Source organism: Podarcis raffonei, chromosome 3 (assembly GCF_027172205.1).
Source record: "Podarcis raffonei isolate rPodRaf1 chromosome 3, rPodRaf1.pri, whole genome shotgun sequence".
Lineage (NCBI taxonomy): Eukaryota > Metazoa > Chordata > Lepidosauria > Squamata > Lacertidae > Podarcis > Podarcis raffonei.
The window spans coordinates 69,811,303-69,830,354 of NC_070604.1; the positions used below are offsets into that span (position 1 = coordinate 69,811,303).

Below are 19,052 nucleotides of genomic sequence, written 5' to 3' on the forward strand. Positions count from 1 at the left end.
TCAACTGCTCCAATTCAGTGGTCTGTAAATACTGAATGGTTGGGGAAACAGACCACTGGACTCAGACATTTTAAAAAATAAATAAAAATATGCAATGTTGCTTTTCAATTAGACATCTTCAGGGTGTAAAATAACCTTTAGACTTACAGGATATCTGCAAGATTGCTGATGTACCCATGCACAAAATTATAGCCAACTTGAGTGTTCAGAAAAAATAAGGATTTCAGAAATGTTAAGTATTTATCCTACCCCAGTCGAGCCACTGCATTGTACCAGCTGCAGCTTCTGCATAGGGTGGTGCCCACCTGCCTCCTTTCCTGGACTGTTTCAGCAAACCTCTTGACTGAGGTATCATGCAGGATGGTGTTGTAGCAACCGAAAGGTACGGGAGAGAGGAGGGTTGTGCGCAGGTATTGGAAATTCATGTGCATATTCTCTTTGCATAAACTGAAACCCAACCAGCACATTTTACATCATTGTTGGCATTTTAGAAAACCCACATTTTAAAATCCATTAGCATTGGTGTACAACATAGGTATGATGGGTGTAACCTATGAAGAATAAAGAGGTCGGAGATTAGTGTATGTCAGGGCTGGTTCTTCTCCTTGGACCTCTGAATAAACATCCTGATAGCAATGGCTTTTTTCATGGGAAGAACGACCTTTCTAATGACAGCTGCAGCTGTGGGTGTACTGCAATGGTGTGGCTGCATGTTGGAGGTGACTCATCCTGTCCAAAGCATGACACAGCTTTTTTGATGAGTGACTGTTTAAGGCAGGGGTTGTCAACCTGGTCCCTACCACCCACTAGTGGGTGTTTCAGGATTCTAGGTGGGCGGTAGGGGGTTCTATGGCACAGCTGAATCCTCCTTCCATCGAGCACTGGTGGGTGGTAGGGAAATTTTACCATCAAGAAAATGCATTAGTGGGCGGTAGATATAAAAAGTTTGACTACCCCTGGTTTAAGGAGTGGGCAGTGTTGCATGCCATTCAGTGCTTGTGATGTGATGATCGGAAGCACACTGTTAAGACTGATTCTATTTGTTCTGTCCTTAATTTCTTTTTAAAGTTCAAAGCAAATCCTTTAATAAAGGCTATGGAAGCATCAGTGGAGAAAACAATGTAAAACATTTGGGAGGTTCTTCTGATGGCGTGGTGAACAGCTGCCTTGGATAGCTCTCTCAGTACTTAATATTATTAAGTAATTGTGTTCGCTTATGACTTACTCTACACATGCACATGTTCTATTTTAAGCATTTTGGTAATAGTGTCATGCAGGGATACTCCACCCAACAGAACTGATTCTCAAACACTATTGAGAAAGATATTTATGTACAAAGATATTTATTTGGGAAGATTGTCCTAAAGCTCTGTGGGAGTTGATGGTAATTATTACCTTCTGCTATCAGGCCCTATAAACTACAGTTCTGTAATGATCTCCAGATAGACTAACATACATATAAGCAGAAGATCTAGAAAATGAGTGCTGCCAAATTAAAATCAAAATCATATGTTAAGTATTCGGCTCTGAACAGTTGAGTGCTCTGCCCATCTTATAAAAATTCCTTCACATAGTCACAGCTTGTGCAAATGGGTAACATACAACTTTGCTCTGATGGATCATTAGACTTTCAGAAACAGCAAACAAACATAATGTTCCAAAAGTTATTGCTTTAAAAATACCTATATATTAAAGATGAAGGTAGAATTAATAGTATATGCCAGTCTTGGAGATATAGTTAGGTACCTTCCCAAACAGGAGTCTACAAATATAGTCACCACAGTTGTCATGGTGACCATGAATTTAATTCTGGCAATCAGAATTGAGGTGTAGTCTCTAGCAAAGAGAAGCTGTGGTATTTTGCCCTTTAAAATTATAAACAAACAACTGCCAACATTTTCCCTACTCAGAGTGCAAATTTCATTGCCAAACCATCTCTGTCGCTGTGTCAACCCTACTCCGCCACCCTGTCTCTGTCCTCTGATTGGCTGAATGGGAGCTGGCAGTGTCTTTTTCAAAATTCCCTTTTATTTTTTTGTACATGCCTTTTCTGATTTTCTCCGCTGCTTCTCTGTCTGAGAGTGCTTGTCTGTTCCTTGCTCATTTTTCTGGTCTTCCCCTCTTCACTTATATTCTCCACCCCCTATACACACTTTATGTACATTTGCAAGAACGAAAGGTGGGTTAAAAACTGGGGTGGGCTTCTGTGGAAGATTGGGCATACTTGTCTTCTGTTGCCTTAGTACTGAAATTGATTTCTGATGGGGATGCATGTATGTCCCTCAGCTCAAATGCTTGCAGAGCCTCCAGGCACTCAAGAAGTACCTCCACCTCGACCTTCCCCTTCCTGTGTCCCGAGGCTCCCCAGAAACTTACGTTGGGCCAGAGGGAAGGCAGAGGCAGCTTAGCTTTTTCCCCGCTGGAGGCATCAATAGCTGCATATGACGCTGCACATACAGTTCCACTTTAGGAGAAGGCCCAGTGTCAGAGGTTTGGCAGCTTGGGACTGTGGCTCACAGTCTGGCAAGGTATTTCATGGTTGAATGGTGCACACTGACTGGTGCAATGTTTAATGTCAGAGAATGACCCTTAAGAGTTATGAAAAAAGCATATATACCTGCTATCCTGTAGACCTCTGTGCAGAAATGGGTCCAAATAATGAATGAAATGCAGTTCTTCTGCCGAAACGAAGCGGATCTGGCCTTGTAAGCTGCCTGGGTGGGAGACCGCCTGAGAACCCTATATGAGGTGCTCTGGGGAACCATTCAAAATTATTCCTTATAGAATAGTGAAGGTTTTGAATTAGTCAGAACATTTTAGTACAATTATAATTATACCAATGCAGTCATACCTTGGTTTTTGAACAGCTTAGTTCTCTAACATTTTGGCTCCCGAATGCTGCAAGCCCAGATGTGATTGTTCTGGTTTGTGAACTATTTTTGGAAGCCGAATGTCCGACGTGGCTTCCGCAGCTTCTGGTTGGCTGCAGGAGCTTGCTGAAGTCTCGCTTTGGTTTCTGAATGTTTTGGAAGTCGAACAGACTTCTGGAACGGATTCCATGCAACTTCCAAGGTATGACTGTAATAAACATACCTTGTTACTCTAAAAGAAAACATTGCCATTTGTCAAAGCTAAAAGAAGAGGATGGATTTGTAGTCCTCAGGGCTGCTTCTGATGCCTGCTGCCATCAGACTCTGTGCTACAGACATCACAGCAGTTGCTGCTGTGCTGTAGATTTCATATAAGACCTTAGAGTCAGCAAGTGCTAATGTTTAAGGGGTGGTCAGGACTCTGCTGATTTACGAACTTTACCACTTTATCCACAGGAAACAAAATGCAAAGATTCAGGTGAATACTTTGACAACGGAATTGAAAGTCTTTCTCCAGACACTCTTGCTCCCCCACATTTCTCTGGTTCTCTGTGGTCCACTGGCTCTGGCCAATTCTTCCCACAGAGAAGTGAGTCTGCTAATGCAATCAGCAGTGATGTCCTGAGACAGAACATTTATGAGAACTTCATGCGGGAGCTTGACCTGAGCAAGACCAACAATGAAAACACAGACACCTCCACAGGAACAGAGGACTCGAGCAGCGAGTCGCTTGGCTCCTTAGAACAACTGGATCTGCTGTATGAGAAAGAACAAGGAGTGGTCCGCAAAGCTGGGTGGCTCTTCTTCAAACCTCTTGTGACCCTACAGAAAGAGAAGAAACTTGAGTTGGTTACTCGGAGAAAATGGAAACAGTACTGGATAACACTGAAAGGTCAGTTATGGCTCATAGTTCTTAACCAATGTAGACTGCATTATGTGGCATTATTTGGCAGTGCATTTTAAATTTATTTCTATTCTGCATCTGTTCTGAAAAGCCTTTCAATTACTAGGACAGAAGTTATCAAAAGCATATTTATAATGAATGTTTTATGGTTCCCCCCTTTGTAACCTTTTTGTTGAAAGATTTCAGAAGATTTATCCCATGCGCAAGTATTCATGATTCTTGTAACTCAAATATGTTCTGTCTGTTCTAGTTGCATGTGTTAATATTTCTTACTCTTTTGCTTTTTCCCTGGTCTGCAATGGGTGCGTGCTGCTGCAGTTCACATTCTGAAACTTTTAGAGTAAAAGCTACCGACAGGATTGCCCCACCATCCTTGAGTGTCCTTCCCAGAAGTATAGCCTGTCTTAATCCTCTTCTGGTTGTGTGCCCTTTCTCATTATTTTATTGTTCATTATATTTATATACCGCTCTTCATCTGCAGATCTCAGGGTGGTTCACTGCATAAAAACACAATTTGTGAAGGTAACACATGAACCACTGCACATGCATAGGCATCTTCAGTGCAAAAACATGGACATCTGGAAGTGGGGCCACAGTAATCACATGATGCCTCCTTTATGGGATTCACATGTCAAGGGGTCTATCGTAGAATGGAAATTGAGAGGGCATTATTTAGTGTGATTGGGAGAGATAATTAAGAACATATGTTATTATGGTACTGGTACTCTTAACTGTACACATCTGGCACTTTGATAGTCAGTGTGTTTTTTGCTGGAGTGTGAGGGTTCAGGCTGCAGACATGTAGCATTAGGGCTCTGCAGCACTAATCCTCAGCCAGTGCTCACTTTTGCTCCTGCGTTTTGTGTTGATAGAACTTGCAGTACATAGCAGGCTGTCTGAGCATGAATAATCTATGTTTCCTGGACATTTCCCCAGTTTTCTTCGCTCCTCATAGTAATGTCTCTTTGTCCTTTAACTTTGCTTCCATTCAGTCTTAGTTCCATGAAGCAATACTTTGAAAAGCAATGTCTTTTTAAAGAGAAAGTGGGTCAATGATAAATCATGTTATAGTTGAATTATTGTTATAGTTGAATCATTTCCTGCTTGGGCAAGATGGCAGGTATAAACGTCCTTGCTGTTTGACTTCTAAACTGTGAGTGTTGGAATTCAAGTCTGTTATGGCGTATGACCAAACAAATAAAATTTTCTTATAATTCAAGCCTACTTAAACTTCATCCCTTCTGACCTATAAGCCTTGTTGCCTAATGCAGATGTTTGGCAGGAGACCTGATAATAGTTACTTAGCATTGAAAGAAAGTAGCTCTGTATGTGCTCAGAGCACCATGTTACCTGTTTAAAGGCTTGAATTCTGACAAATGATTTGTCTGTGTGTTTATAAATATTTTCTTACTGATTTTCAAAAGTACAAGAAAACCAACAAGACAGTTATATCAGTCAACATCCAGTGAAGTTGGTGTATGCAGAACAAAATAAACACCAGTGATTCCTAGGTTATGTTAATCGCTGGATACTTTATAGGTGGATGTCAAAGACAATGGCTGGATAAATTATATGCATTGCAAAGCATGCATTAGGATTAATTAACTTGGAGAGGTCGTGATTTTCTGCATTTTTGCAGGGTTTGTCATTCAGCACATACTACTTCAAAGAAAAATTTTGTGTATGTGTGAGTGTGTGTAATTTGTCTCTGTGTTATTATGCCGAAGGAAAGGATGGAGTCAGAAGGGAAACCCCATTTTAACAAGATTTGCCTGTTCTAGAACACATTAGGCACACACTGTACAGTAATCACTGTCATTGTCTAAAAAGTGGAAATGCTGGTTTATTTTAATAAAGCTGGAAGAAAAAAACCAAGTTTTTTTTGTCAAGAAAATAGGAAGCTGCCTTATTACTAAATATAAAATCACAGAATTGTAGAGTTCGCTTGATCTGGACACTATACTTCTGGTGATGCAGCCTAGAATAACAATAGCTTTTATCTGCTGCTGCTGCTGTCTTCTCTTTCCTCTCTCCTCTTTGCATTCACACTATTGACTCATGTTAATCTTGGGGTCTACTTAAGACTTAAGACCCCAGATCCATTTCACATGTACTACGGATAATCCAGGTGTCCCCAATCTTATATTTGTACAGCTGGTTCTTCCTGCCTAACTGTAGAACCTGACATTTGTTCCTATTGAATTGGAAGATTGGCAGTTCGAATCTGTGCAATGGGGTGAACTCCCATCACTCTGTCCCAGCTTCTGTCAACCTAGCAGTTCGAAAGCATACCAGTGCAAGTAGATAAATAGTACTGCTACGGTGGGAAGGTAAATGGCGTTTACCTGCGCTCTGGTTTCCGTCACTGTGTTCCGTTGCACCAGAAGCCTGTTTAGTCCTGCTGGCCACATGATCTGAAAAGCTGTCTGTGGACAAACGCCAGCTCCCTTGGCCTGAAAGCGAGATGAGCTCCACACCCCATAGTTGCCTTTGACTAGACCATCCAGGGGTACTTTACCTTTACCCTTTTTTTTAACCTATTGAAATTTGTTTTGTTAGTTTTGGCCCAGTCCTCCAATCTGTTAAGGTCAAATTGAATCCCGATTCTGTCTCCTGTGGCATTAGCTGCTCCTCTCACTTTTGTGTTATCTGCAAATTTGACGAGCATCCCTCAGTTCCTTCATCCAAGTCATTTATAGAGACACTGAACAACAATGGGCCCAGGACAGAACCCTGCGGCACCCCAGCTAAATATTATTCACTGGCTGGCATTGACCTTCCAGGTTTTTAGGCAGGAGGTGCTTGGAGTTGAACCTGGGGACTTCTGCAAGCAAAGCATGTGCTTTTCCACTGAGCTGGGACTTTTCCCAAAGAAGTCAAAATATCGAATTAAATGTTCAATTAAAAGGTTAAACCTTTACCTCTGTTTATTTTCAAGTAATTATGCCTAAGTCCAGAGTGCATATTGGATTTATTTTTAACGGGGCAAAGGCCCTAAAATGATAAACCAGGCCTACTGACAGCCTATGTAAAATCAAAAGAATAAGGACTTTTGGATTTTTGTAGCAGTAGTATATATCTGACTTGCTTTCGGTAAATTCATAAGCTTCCCATCCCTGAGACTTCTCATACTACAATTGACATCTTGGTGTGCCTCAAGACAAAGCATTATCCAAAATGTTTGTTCAGTTTCACAATTGACTTCACTGATGTTGCCACCTGTTGCTGCTCTGGGCTTCATGATGACCTCTTCTGCTAAAACATCCTAGCTTTGTAGATGTTGTGGTAGAAATTTGCTTGCTTTCAGATCATTTAACTTGTCAGGCACTTGGAATCTAATTGGCCAGATATCAGTGAGTGTTCCTAGCTGTATAAATGGCTGGAAGCTTCTGTTTGTGCTTTTAACTTACTAAACTAAAACCACTGATTTGTGGAGGTGGTATTATTTTCTGTGCCGTCTCTTGAGCTATGTTTAGTTTTATCAATGACAGGAAAGATTACAACCATCTGGTCACCTGCTAAAAGTGAATTGATGGGTGTCCTGAGACTTCAGCAGTGCTTAAATGGCCATCAAGATCATTCCTTTAATATGGAATGTTTTTCTTTACCATCTGTCCACCCTAATTAATTTATCCGGGCAAGGAATATTACATTCCAACCACGTTCTGATCGTAGCACATATGCTGTAATCTGGTCCTGGAAGCAGAGGTGGGGGCAGCCTCAAGAAGGCTGTCTAGTCCCATCTGTGGGCAGAAACAGGGGCTGTCATTTTATTTCTTAATATAAAGGGGTGGTAGCTGATTAAGTACTAGAACAGACCCACTGAAATCAATGGACTTAAATCAGTTATGACTAACTTAATTCCACCGGCTTCAATGGGTCTGCTTAAGTGTGACTTAGTTGGATATCATCTATAATCTCCTAGTTCCCCCATAAAATGACAACATAAAATAATGGTGATAGCTAACAAGTGTGTTTCAAGCATGTGTGCATTTTGAATAGCTTTTTAGCAATTGACATTATTTGGGATTGCTAGATTTTTAACAGAATACATTGTGTATAAGCAACAATACAGTGGTGTCATCCGCTTCGAATTGACAACTACTGTTTGCTATCTTACACTTCAACGATAAATGTATTTACCTGGCAGCAAAATCCAATGATTTCAGTGAAACTCTGGGCCGGCAGTAGACCTTTCGGTCTCAAATTTCAGCTGCGCCCTGTGTGATGCCAAAATCTGGCACCCCCACTTCTCACACTCCATTTTAAATCATAGCTGTCATGTCCCTGAGGCTCCATGTGACCGAACCAGTTGTAAGCACCTAAATCCGCCTCTGTTTTCCATAGCAAATCTATTATCTCTGGATTTCATACATATGGGGAAATGGCCTTCCCCTGTATAAACTTACCCTAACATTAAATTCAGATGTAAAAGGCTTGCTTTCTGTAGAGAACTGATTAATAGCTATATAAATCAGGACTTTTTTTAGTGGTGGCACCAAAATATAGAATTCCTCCTCTATATATGTTTGCCAGGCTCCTCCTTTGTATTTCTTACGTGTCTCTGGAAGCCTGTTTCCTTCTAGCTTTTAATATTTCAGGATGTACCACTTTTAAGACTGTTCTGTTTAACATTAGGGATCCTTAAAGTCTGACACTCCTCTCTGTTGGCCTCCCAGAGGTGTTGTAGCGCATACCTCTTTTGTTTGGCCTTTGGTAGTTTGCAGCAGTCTTGAGTGCTGGATTTTTTTTAAAAAATGTATCCCTCTGCTAACAGAAAATGTGTGATAATAATCACAATAGTTCACATCTTTAGCCAGTTATGTGCATAAATCCGGGAACCTATTTGGGCCAGAGTTCTCAGATGTGTGTGTATAGAAGTTTGAAGATGAATATGTTACCCATACTTGTTTGGTGCTTCCTATAGAAAGTTGCTCCCAATTCTAGCTGCACATATGAACATTTTAATATTGTATTTTAAGAGGATATGAGATTAGAAAGATCCAAGACATAAACCGGAACTACTTTTCATTTTTACATTTTTCGTTTGAAAAGGATGCACCTTGCTGTTTTATGAGACTTATGGGAGAAATTCCATGGAGCAGAACAGCTCGCCTCGATATGCCCTGTTTGCAGAAGACAGTATAGTGCAGTCTTGTCCAGAACACCCCAAGAAGGAGAATGTTTTCTGTCTCAGCAACTCTTTCGGTGATGTCTACTTATTCCAGGTATTCTGTTTTTGGTTTTTGTGTTTTATCATTAAATGAAGTCATATTGTATTTAAATCAGTGCTCTTGGAGTAGAATTCTAGATCATGTTGTTTTGTCTCTGTTCCTTCTGCGTGCTCCAGAAATCTTAGATAAACCCTCTTCCTTTAGGAATTCTACTCATCAGACCATAAAGTAGCAGACCAGGAAGCATGCTATCTAACTATCTAAAGGTAATTAGGTAGAGGGACTTCTACCGAATTAAAGAAATCATAGTCTATTAAAAGGATGCTATTTAATCAGATTATTTAAATTAATCTGCATAAATTTGAGTATGCATATAAACCATAGTTCTGAAAAACAGCTTTAATTATGTACAGAGGTAATGCAATGACTTTTCTAGTAGAAGAGGCCTACCATCCATTTGCCTGAGGGAAGAAAGAATGCCTCTTCTTATATGACAGATGTCACACATAGCTTTTGTAAGAACCTGTATTTGTGAAATAAATAAATAAATAAGTTAATCTGCATAATTCATTTATTAATTTAATTGGTTGACCATAGCCAGTCATTTATTGAATTCTTTTTTTTTTTTTGAAATGAAATAACTTTTGTCTAATGTTTTCACCTAAACATTATGCAACACAGATATTACTGGAGACATAGGAGTATCTCTGAAGATTTTATCCCTGAGTGTGATTCAGTTAAAGAGTCCTGTCAGTGCAAGCCCTGCACAATGACTTCTGCTTGTGCAACAGGTCATTCCTCCCCACATGAAATTGGTGTGTGAGGAGACTCCCCTGGAACAGCATGTGGATTCCATCTGGCAATCCAAAATGCTTGCGCTGATGGAACAGCCAGAAAGGCAGAGTGTTGAATTCTTTCTTTTGTGTTGAATCCCCCTTTTTCCTATATATGACATCATAATCCACACCGCATAACTGAATGCCAGCATGGAATAAATGATCATACAGATGTTATGTGGAGAAGTCATATTCAACATAGGGATGCTCTTTTGGGTTGCATCACTGAGCAACATGTATTCTTATCCAAGCCATTCACATAACTTTCAGAAGCTGCCCTAGCTCTGCTTGGATGTTAGTCTAGGACAACAATAACAATAGCAAAATAATGAATAGACCAATAGTAGAAGGAGAACTCTTAAACCTAAACCTCTGCCACCTTATGGCTATATTCATTCATGAGAGAGACTTCAGGAGCAAACCCCAAAGAAAAATCACATCAGTGAGACCAAGAGGGGGGAGGCTTGTCGTCTAGGCAGTCTAGAACCTCCATACACGCTGCCTTGGATTGTGCCCCAGAGAGGTCACGTCAGTGCTCCTAAAGCATCAAATACAATGCAGGTGGCAACAGTTATGAGTTACCTGTCTCTGCTGCCACAGTGAGTGCTGTGATTCTTCAGTGGTTTGGTTTCACCCCCACAGGCACACTCAGTTGTCTCTCAAGACAGATGGATATCAACATATAGCTAGACCAACAATTCTTACGTTTTGGAATGCATAATGGAAAGGCATACTTCTACACAGCCAAGGGCTGCTTCAAATTTGTATGTTTTTCCTTAACAGAAAACACTTTGCCTCTGTATAGGAAAAGCATATTGTTTGAAGAGGCCCATGATACACTGCAGAAGGCAATTGCAAAAAATTAGGAAGGGAGTGCATTAGCTGCCATTGAATAGTTATTAAAGTCGGTGTCTTCTCTCCCCTTCCTTTGTGCTTGAAGAAAATTTGGTGTATTCATGCATACTTTCAAATGTAACTTTAGTTCAGTATATTTTTTAAAAATTAAACTAATAATGGGTTAGGTAATTGCCATTCCATGTGATGAATGTCATCTTTTATACAGAGTTCTTCCTCTTTTGATAAAGAGTAAGCATTGCTAGTAATTACAGTTGCCAGTTGTTCAAGGAAACATTAGCATAGCAGAAACCTTTTATTATTTGCAGACTTCGATGGAGAAAGTAGCATATAAGCAACATGGTGCAATGAAGTGGGGAGGGTAAGTGGATCCCACTTAGACTGGCCCCACACTGTTATTCTTGACTGAAGTTGGTTTTGGAGCCCACTAGATGCTATTATAGTGTTTTGTTTATGAAGTTAAATTTCTTGCTTTTTTCTTTTTTCAGGCTACAAGCCAGACTGACCTTGAAAACTGGGTTACAGCAATACACTCTGCTTCCGCATCTCTCTTTGCAAAGAAACTTGGGAAAGAAGATACGATCAGATTGCTGAAAAATCAGACCAAAAGCCTTATCCAAAAGATTGACATGGATAGTAAGATGAAAAAGATGGCTGAGCTGCAGCTCTCAATCGTTAGTGACCCTAAAAACAGGAAAGCAATTGAGAACCAGGTAATAAAGGATTAGCTTCTGCATATTGATTCTTGCAAAGAGTATCACTCTTCAGAGTACACAGTTTAAGCACTTTGAGGCTAGAAAACAACCATCCCTATGGATATGCATTGCAAATGAGATCATCACTAGTGCCTGTATGATGCAGTAGATCAGACTGAATTGTCATTTACAGGCAACTGCTCTTGGAGTCAAACTTCCCTCCTGTGGAAATCTTGAAAGAAGCAAAACAAATTTTCATTTCACTTCCTGCTATGTAAATTGAGGGCTTTATAAATAAATAAAACATTTATATTTCAGCTCAAAAAGAAGCCCCGCTGGCCAACAACAAAGTATCAATATAATTGAAATGAACATCTCCCTAGATGCTCCCCTGTCCAGAATACATCCATCCCACCCTTTTCTCAATGGTCTTGACCAAAATTAGGTTATTGTATTGTAATTGTGGTTAATAACATTAAATACACTTCCCTGTGGGGTAGTAAATCTTGATTAAGAGTGAACCTGGTTAGCATTAACTGTGATTAACATTTGTGTCAAAGGAATGCTTAATTAGTGTTCAGTGTGAAGGGAATTAACCCTAAAGGGGAATGAGTTCACACTCTGCTCAGTTCCTTTGTTCTAAATTAACCACAACAGGGAAAGTAGGAGCTGCTGCACACATTGTCTTCAGCACAGGAAAGCTATCAAAACCAGTATCTTCATGGCAAGTTCTCCCTTGGTTCATACACATGCATTCTATGGAGGTTGATCAGCCCCACTACATTTCAAATAGACATGGCTCTGTTTCACATTCCTGGCAGTGGTAGTGGCTGGCGGGGCAACATGCTGGGCTCCCCTCTCAAAAAGACAGCAGACCATTGCAGCCTTACCCATGCTGCCCTTCAGCTGCTACTGCCTAGCAGCCATTGGTTAGAACATGGCCACTCCAAACCTGATTAGGTTGTTGCCATGACTAATGCATCTAAGTGCTGCCAGGTTTATCTAGTCCAGTGCTTCCCAAAGTTGGCAAGAACACCTTGGGGGGGGTGCTGGAATGATCCAGGGGGGCGGTAGTAGCCTCAGGTGCAATGGGAGGCATTGAATAAAAATAAAGGGGTGGCAGAAGCATAAAGAAAGAAAAAAATGAAAAACCATTCGTACATGTTTCATCTGTTGTATACTGCCAAGTTGGGCACCGTTGCAGGACAACAATGCCTCCCCTGGATCTGGTGGTCATGCTGGAGGTGAGGTGTTTTCCTGGGCTTGAGTGAACGCTTCTCAGCTTCACCCAGGCCTGGGAAATGGATCACAGCTTGCCTGCCTATTTGGCACCAGCCCTGCCCCTTCACTTAAAGAAGGTAGATTTCCAGGTGACTGCGGAGTAAAAAAAATTCTGAAAAGGGGGCAGTAGGCCAAATAAGTTTGAGAACCTCTGATCTAGGCCAAATCCCCCAAAGTTGGCAATTCCCCAAAGTTGGCGAGGTTTTCCATTGTCCTCAGTCATGGGTAATCCTATGTTCTGTTTTTTTCTAAATGGTCTGGTTTCTGGACAGATGTAGAAGAGACAAGATTAATTAGCAAAGGCTGCATTCAGACAGCTTTTTATTCTATCCTCTTGATGCTTTCTTCCCTTTCCTTCCTTCCACCATGTTTCAGCTGAATTTTCGTATGACATAAATTCAACTTACGGAAATCTTAGCGCAAGTGTAGCTGTCATTTGTGCATTATTTGTTTCTGTAAAAAATCCACTTGCAACCATATTAGCTTGCTAAATCATGGAAGGTTTGAGCTGTAATTTTCCTGAAAATGGATATGAATTGTTAAATCTTTTTACATTCATAGTAATGGGTAGATATCATGTATTTGCTCATAGCAAATACAGAGACTGAGCAAACAACACTTTAACAAATTGTAGTTGAGTGATCAGAGAGGCTGTTGCCTATGAAGGCCCATGCTATAATGTCTCAAATACTACAGTGCTCTTTGTATTTTCATTTTAAAGGAACCTGTAAGAACACAGCCATTATCATCCACAGCATATGAAGTACTGTGAAATAAATGTGCTTTAAATGGAATTAACCATTATGGCATTATGTTTATAAGTGTGAAATGGGATTATGATTATAAGTGTGAAATGATCTTTAACCATGACAAGGTGATGGGATCTCCAGTTTTATATCTTAGATGAAAGAACTGTTTCAGGTACAGTTGCAGCTGAACTGAATTTAGCAGGATCAGGAGCTGAATCTGCAGAAATCACTATGTTCTGCGTTATATGTAGGGTAGATGCCAAGTCTATTAGAAAATCTTAGAAAACCCCATGCTCTGTTTAATGCTGAAAGCAGGCCCTTAACTGAATAGAAAAGAAGTGTCTCTTAGGCTGAAATTTCATAGAAATTCATAAAGACCTTCCCCTACCTGGATCAAATGTTTCACACAGAGAGATCAGGGAGTACTATTTTCTCTCACTACAATAATAGTGGCATAAAAATGGCATGAGTGAAATTATCATAAGGTGGGGTCAGTGGCACCTACAGATGCCAGTGTGCCCACCAACATCTCCTATGGTACCCACAAAAGGTCTCAGTAAATGCCTCCTCAAAAATCCAGAGTGCATAACATGACTGCGTTTCCTGTTCAGTTCTTGTGTGCTCTGATTCTGCCTGTCACACAGTGAGCACACCCCCTTAAACATTATCACATTTCACTGGGTGCCATGATTGGACACCCACACTCCTGTCTGTTCTGAACAGAGGTGAGGTGCAATTCACTCCTGCCTGTGACCTAGTTTTGTGGTGTCCAATGTAGGTGCCTTTAAAAGGAGATAGAAATGCCTCTTTTGTAAAAGTTATCACTGACTAGAAAAACACATGGTAGAATAGTTCCTTCCTGCCTGCCTTCCTGCCTTCCTTCCCGCCCCCTCCAAGTCTCCAAGCTGCTGAATTTTAGCAATGCAGTGCCTTCAAAAGAATACTTACTCTAGGTCTCAGGACACTTAGCCTTGCACAGGTAAAAGCTCAATTGGGCTGCAGGAGATTCCCCCCCATCTCTTTATTAATTAGCTACTGTGTAGGCCAGGACTTAGAAGGCTTCTGGGGCAAGCCAATTAGAGATGGCGAAAGTGGAGACCTGAGCACTGTCACTTGCCCTCTTCTCTGATGAACCAGTTACATTAGTAAGCCTTCACTAGGTGCAGATCTTTACCTCTTTCATTAGGATATCATGTCCGTCATCTGTTTTTGGCCTCTGAAAAAGTACTCAGAATTGCCTTTCAAGTTGGAAGGCTTACGGCCCCAAGAAGTAATCTAACCTCACTTGGAGAATTGTGCCAGAACAAGGGTGTTTAAAGGGGATAAACCTCTCTGTATTAAGTCTCAACAATAATAAAATTTTACCTCCGTACTTACCCTGTGACTCAGTGACTCTCCCTGACAGCCGCTTGTCCATGGGAAGCACAGATCTATCTTGGATCAGCCACTTGATCTCATCTTTCACAAGCCTTTTGGTTCTGGCTTCCCAGATTTGCATGAGTAAAATATGTGCTGTATCAAATTGGCTTTAGAGAGAGCCTTGTAAAACAAAGATGAAACAACCTAAATACTTGGTGAGTCATCTATATTGATGCCATATGGGTTGTCTCTGAGATGTAGTAATTGAAGTGTAAAAAAGTTTTTGTGTGTGGTGTTTGTAATGTGGTTGACAAAATCATCATATAAAATAGCAGGACATCTTAAAGGAGGAACAGTCTCTGTGGGGTCCTAAGTTTTTGCATAGCTCCATCATTAAAGTAAAGGCATAAGTCGTACCACTATGCTATTTATTCATCAAATTAACTCATTGCAATCACCTTCATGATTAACATTTTATTTATATTATCAACCTTTTATGTACAGAGTGATGAATTGCATGTTTAAGGCTTTATAAACTTGGAGAAGGGACTGGGTTATGAACAGCCTTCAACAGATTCTCTTGGGCCCTTTCTGCTTCCTATCAGCTAACATGTGTGCTTCCACAAGGCGGTTCTGTACCTTTCATCTTTAAAGTAGGAGTAGAAAGAGACAACTTTAAAATACTTCCTTCAAACTTTGTTTAATCTTTAAACCAAAGAGATAAGATGGGAATTAGATTGTTGTATCCTTGTAACAAACTGATTGTAACTAGAAGCATCTTGGACCTTGTGAGGGTGTGCATATATTTTGTTGTCTTTTCTGTGTATTACTGAATATGCTTCCACCGAGTAGGTCACTCATAGTAATTAAAGATGGTGACTGTGATCCAGAAAAAATTGTCCCCATATTGTGAGACAACATTTCAGAGCCCCAAATACTGTTTATACCCAGGGCAACCTATGTGGTGCAATCCAGATAGGAAGCATAATGTAATCGGTAAGTAGTCTAGAGCATTATGGATTGCAAGAATCCTTTTTTAAAAATGTTTGGCTTCTGTGGGTAACCAACTATTTTCCTAAATAATGATGTCAGTGTGCAGCTAAGGCCACCAACTTTGTTTTATTTTGATCCATTTTTTTGAGGGTTCATTTTTTGAGTGTGACAGAATGTCTTTTTGGACGTGAGCAACTAATCAGCCCTCCGAATGCTACAGATGAAAGTGATTTAGCTGAGGGTGCAGAGCTTTGACCACCCTCCACAAGCCATTAATTTTTCTTCTACTATTTCATTTTTGTGTATATAAACAGATCCAGCAATGGGAACAGAATCTGGAGAAATTTAACATGGATCTCTTCAGGATGCGCTGTTATCTAGCCAGCTTGCAAGGCGGGGAATTGCCAAATCCAAAGAGCCTTTTGGCAGCTGCCAGTCGTCCTTCAAAGATGGCATTAGGAAGGCTGGGCATCTTCTCTGTCTCATCCTTCCATGCACTGGTGAGTTGGACACGGCTTCATATAAGTGTTTCATAGAGGAGTTTATTTGTGACAAGATGCAGGAAAGCATAATTCCTTCCCCCTCCCTCCATAACATATGGTCCTCTTCAGGCTTTTGGCTATACCCTTTTAAATGTGTATCAGGGGAGGGGGAGGGGTTTTTGATTTGTGTGGTTTATTCCCCCACTCTTGTTTTTGTTACGTATTTTGTGCCCTGAGATCTACGGATGAAGGATGGTTTACAAATGTAATAACTACCGTATTTTTCGCCCTATAGGACGCACTTTTTCCCCTACAAAAATGAAGGGGAAATGTGTGTGCATCCTATGGGGCGAATGCAGGCTTTCGCTGAAGCCTGGAGAGCGAGAGGGGTCGGTGCGCACCGACCCCTCTCCCTCTCCAGGCTTCAGGAAGCTCTGCGCAAGCCGCAGATCTCAGGGTGATTCACCATTTAAAAATACATGATAAAAACACAAAACACATAATAAAATCAAGAAGAAAAAAATGAAACAATAACCTCCCCACCCGTCTTCTAAGATAGTGCAATCTCATCAAGAACAGGTTGTTCATCTGATTCTCAGAACTGCCAAACCACAACATCTCTATCTTATAAGAATTCATTAGCGATTTATTTACCTTCATCCAGCCCATTACTGTAGCTAGACAGTGATGCACACCTGATTCACTTGATGTGGAAAAATGGAACTCCATGTAAGCAAAGCTGAGTTCCTTACTGTAAAAGTATTCTCATATTGGAAAAGACATGAACATTCTTGTGGCAATGGCACACATGACTGTTTTCCCCATGGGAATCTATAACTGGCCACTGCTGTAGATACAGTGAAATAGATGAATGTGTGATCATCACACATGATCTTCATGTGGGGTTGTTCTTTTTTAACTACTTCTATTCGTTCCATAGAAGTGCCAGCCATGTAGGAAATTTGTAACATTTGAAATGATCCTGAAAGAAGTTTCTACCAAAAAAAGCAAACAGTATATTGTCCTTTTTCTCTCTAAAACACTAAGCTCAAAACAACATGAATGATACTTTGTTGAAAAATGAGATATAATATCTACTTGCTAGTAAAATCTTATGATACACTAACCATGTTATGTATATATTATGTATATTGCTGGTGTATGTTGAAAAAGTATAGCTTTTTTAAAAAAAACCAACAACACCATGTTCTCATTATTACTGAAATATAGAACTGATTATTAAATATAAAAATGCATACACTCTATTAAAATGTCCAATTAAAGCAAAGTAAAATTAGTTCCAAAAATGGTTTTAAAATCATTTTTTCAAAGCTCGGAAAGCTTTCTCTAGGATGCTGGTATCGCCACATTCTATTAAGATCTATAATTCAGCCTTACACTAAACACACTGTTTACCCTGCATGTTACAATGCATCTCTTCCTTTTGGAATCCGGCCAGTTCACAGCTTACCATTCTTTGTTGGCTGCTTTGCAAAAGCTTATGTGGGTTTGGCAGGAGGTATTTCACAGATAAATCGTAGCTGGTGTGTGCGGGGTTTGTTTTTTTAATGTCTTTGGCTGCAATTCTAGACACATTTACACCTAGGAGTAAATTCCATTGAGCTCAATGACAAATATTTCTGAACAGATATACATAGGATTGCACTGTTCATCTTTTCTGTCACATTTCATTATAATTAGGTTTTTGCTACCTTTTGTTTTGATGAACAAGTTATGAAAAGCTTATATTTATAACTATGCTTGTATCTTCCTCGTTTACCCCCCCCCTCTATCAATTAGATCTGCTCCAGGGATGAGGCAGCTCTTAGGAAGCGAACGCTGTCTCTCTCACAGAGGGTTCGGAGCAAGAAAGGTTTGTTTTCCTCGCTTAAGGGACTGGACACCCTTGCAAGAAAGGCAAAGGAAAAAAGGCCATCTATAACACAGGTAGTTTCCAGTTGATGCATATATTTTTTTTAATTAAAAAAAATCTATAAAATTGTTCTAAAATTGCATTGATGATCCATCAGTGGTGTAGGATGCCTAATTGGTTATTTCAAACAGTGGTGTGCAGAAAGCCAGCAGCCACACACATGCCACACACCATGTTTCCTTGCAGTTGCATGTAGCATCTCCCACATCAGGCAGTCTTCAGATGTCATTGTAAGATGCTAATCTCGGCCTAGGTAGTTAGGAGTGATAAAAGTCACTTCCCAGCAACGGCAGGATATGCAGGATGATAAAATATGACACTGGATTTGCCATTGCAACAGTCAGGCCTTTCCGTAAGGTGAAGCTGAGTGATGTGTTCTCAAATGACCAGCAAGATAAGGAGACATGGATAAAGGCAGTTTTATCAGAATGAAACCAGCTTCCTCCTCTTCCCTAAAGAAGACATGTGGGTGAATTCTCAGTTGATAGGAGCTCCCTAATCGCAACTGGTTCCTCTGAAGTACTTTTTTAAAATATAAAAACCCTTTAAATAAATACTGTGGGCATTTAATAGACAAGAACAGGAGAGTGGAGGATAAATGTGGCCAAGATAGGCAATACAAATAAAGTAAAACTTTATTATGATTGGGAAATCACCAGTGACACATAGGTTTCCTCTCTCTGGTTCCAGAAATGTAATGAAACATGGAAATAAAAACCCAGTCTGAAAACTTTACTGTAACTGTAAATCAATGGAACACCTTTTCATATCTATAGAACCTAGGTACCAAATCCATAACTTATTTTCTCTTGTTCCTGGATTATTATTATTAATTTAGTCACTCTAAAATTGATAACAGCCTCTCTCAAGTGAATGACTTTGCTAATATATTTTCTCCAAATTGAAGAGACTGGAAGTTAC

At 40.2% G+C, this 19,052-nt stretch overlaps 1 protein-coding gene across 1 annotated transcript in view; it reads left to right on the plus strand.

The window, feature by feature from the left end:
* The window catches only part of TIAM2 (TIAM Rac1 associated GEF 2), a 121,430-nt gene that overhangs the window by 45,310 nt on the left and 57,068 nt on the right, over positions 1–19,052 (plus strand). The window contains exons 5-9 of the mRNA XM_053382230.1: positions 3,327–3,762; positions 8,830–9,002; positions 11,128–11,352; positions 16,031–16,216; positions 17,999–18,145. Coding sequence (XP_053238205.1) covers positions 3,327–3,762; positions 8,830–9,002; positions 11,128–11,352; positions 16,031–16,216; positions 17,999–18,145 — 1,167 coding nt within the window. The remainder of the gene's footprint in view (positions 1–3,326; positions 3,763–8,829; positions 9,003–11,127; positions 11,353–16,030; positions 16,217–17,998; positions 18,146–19,052) is intronic.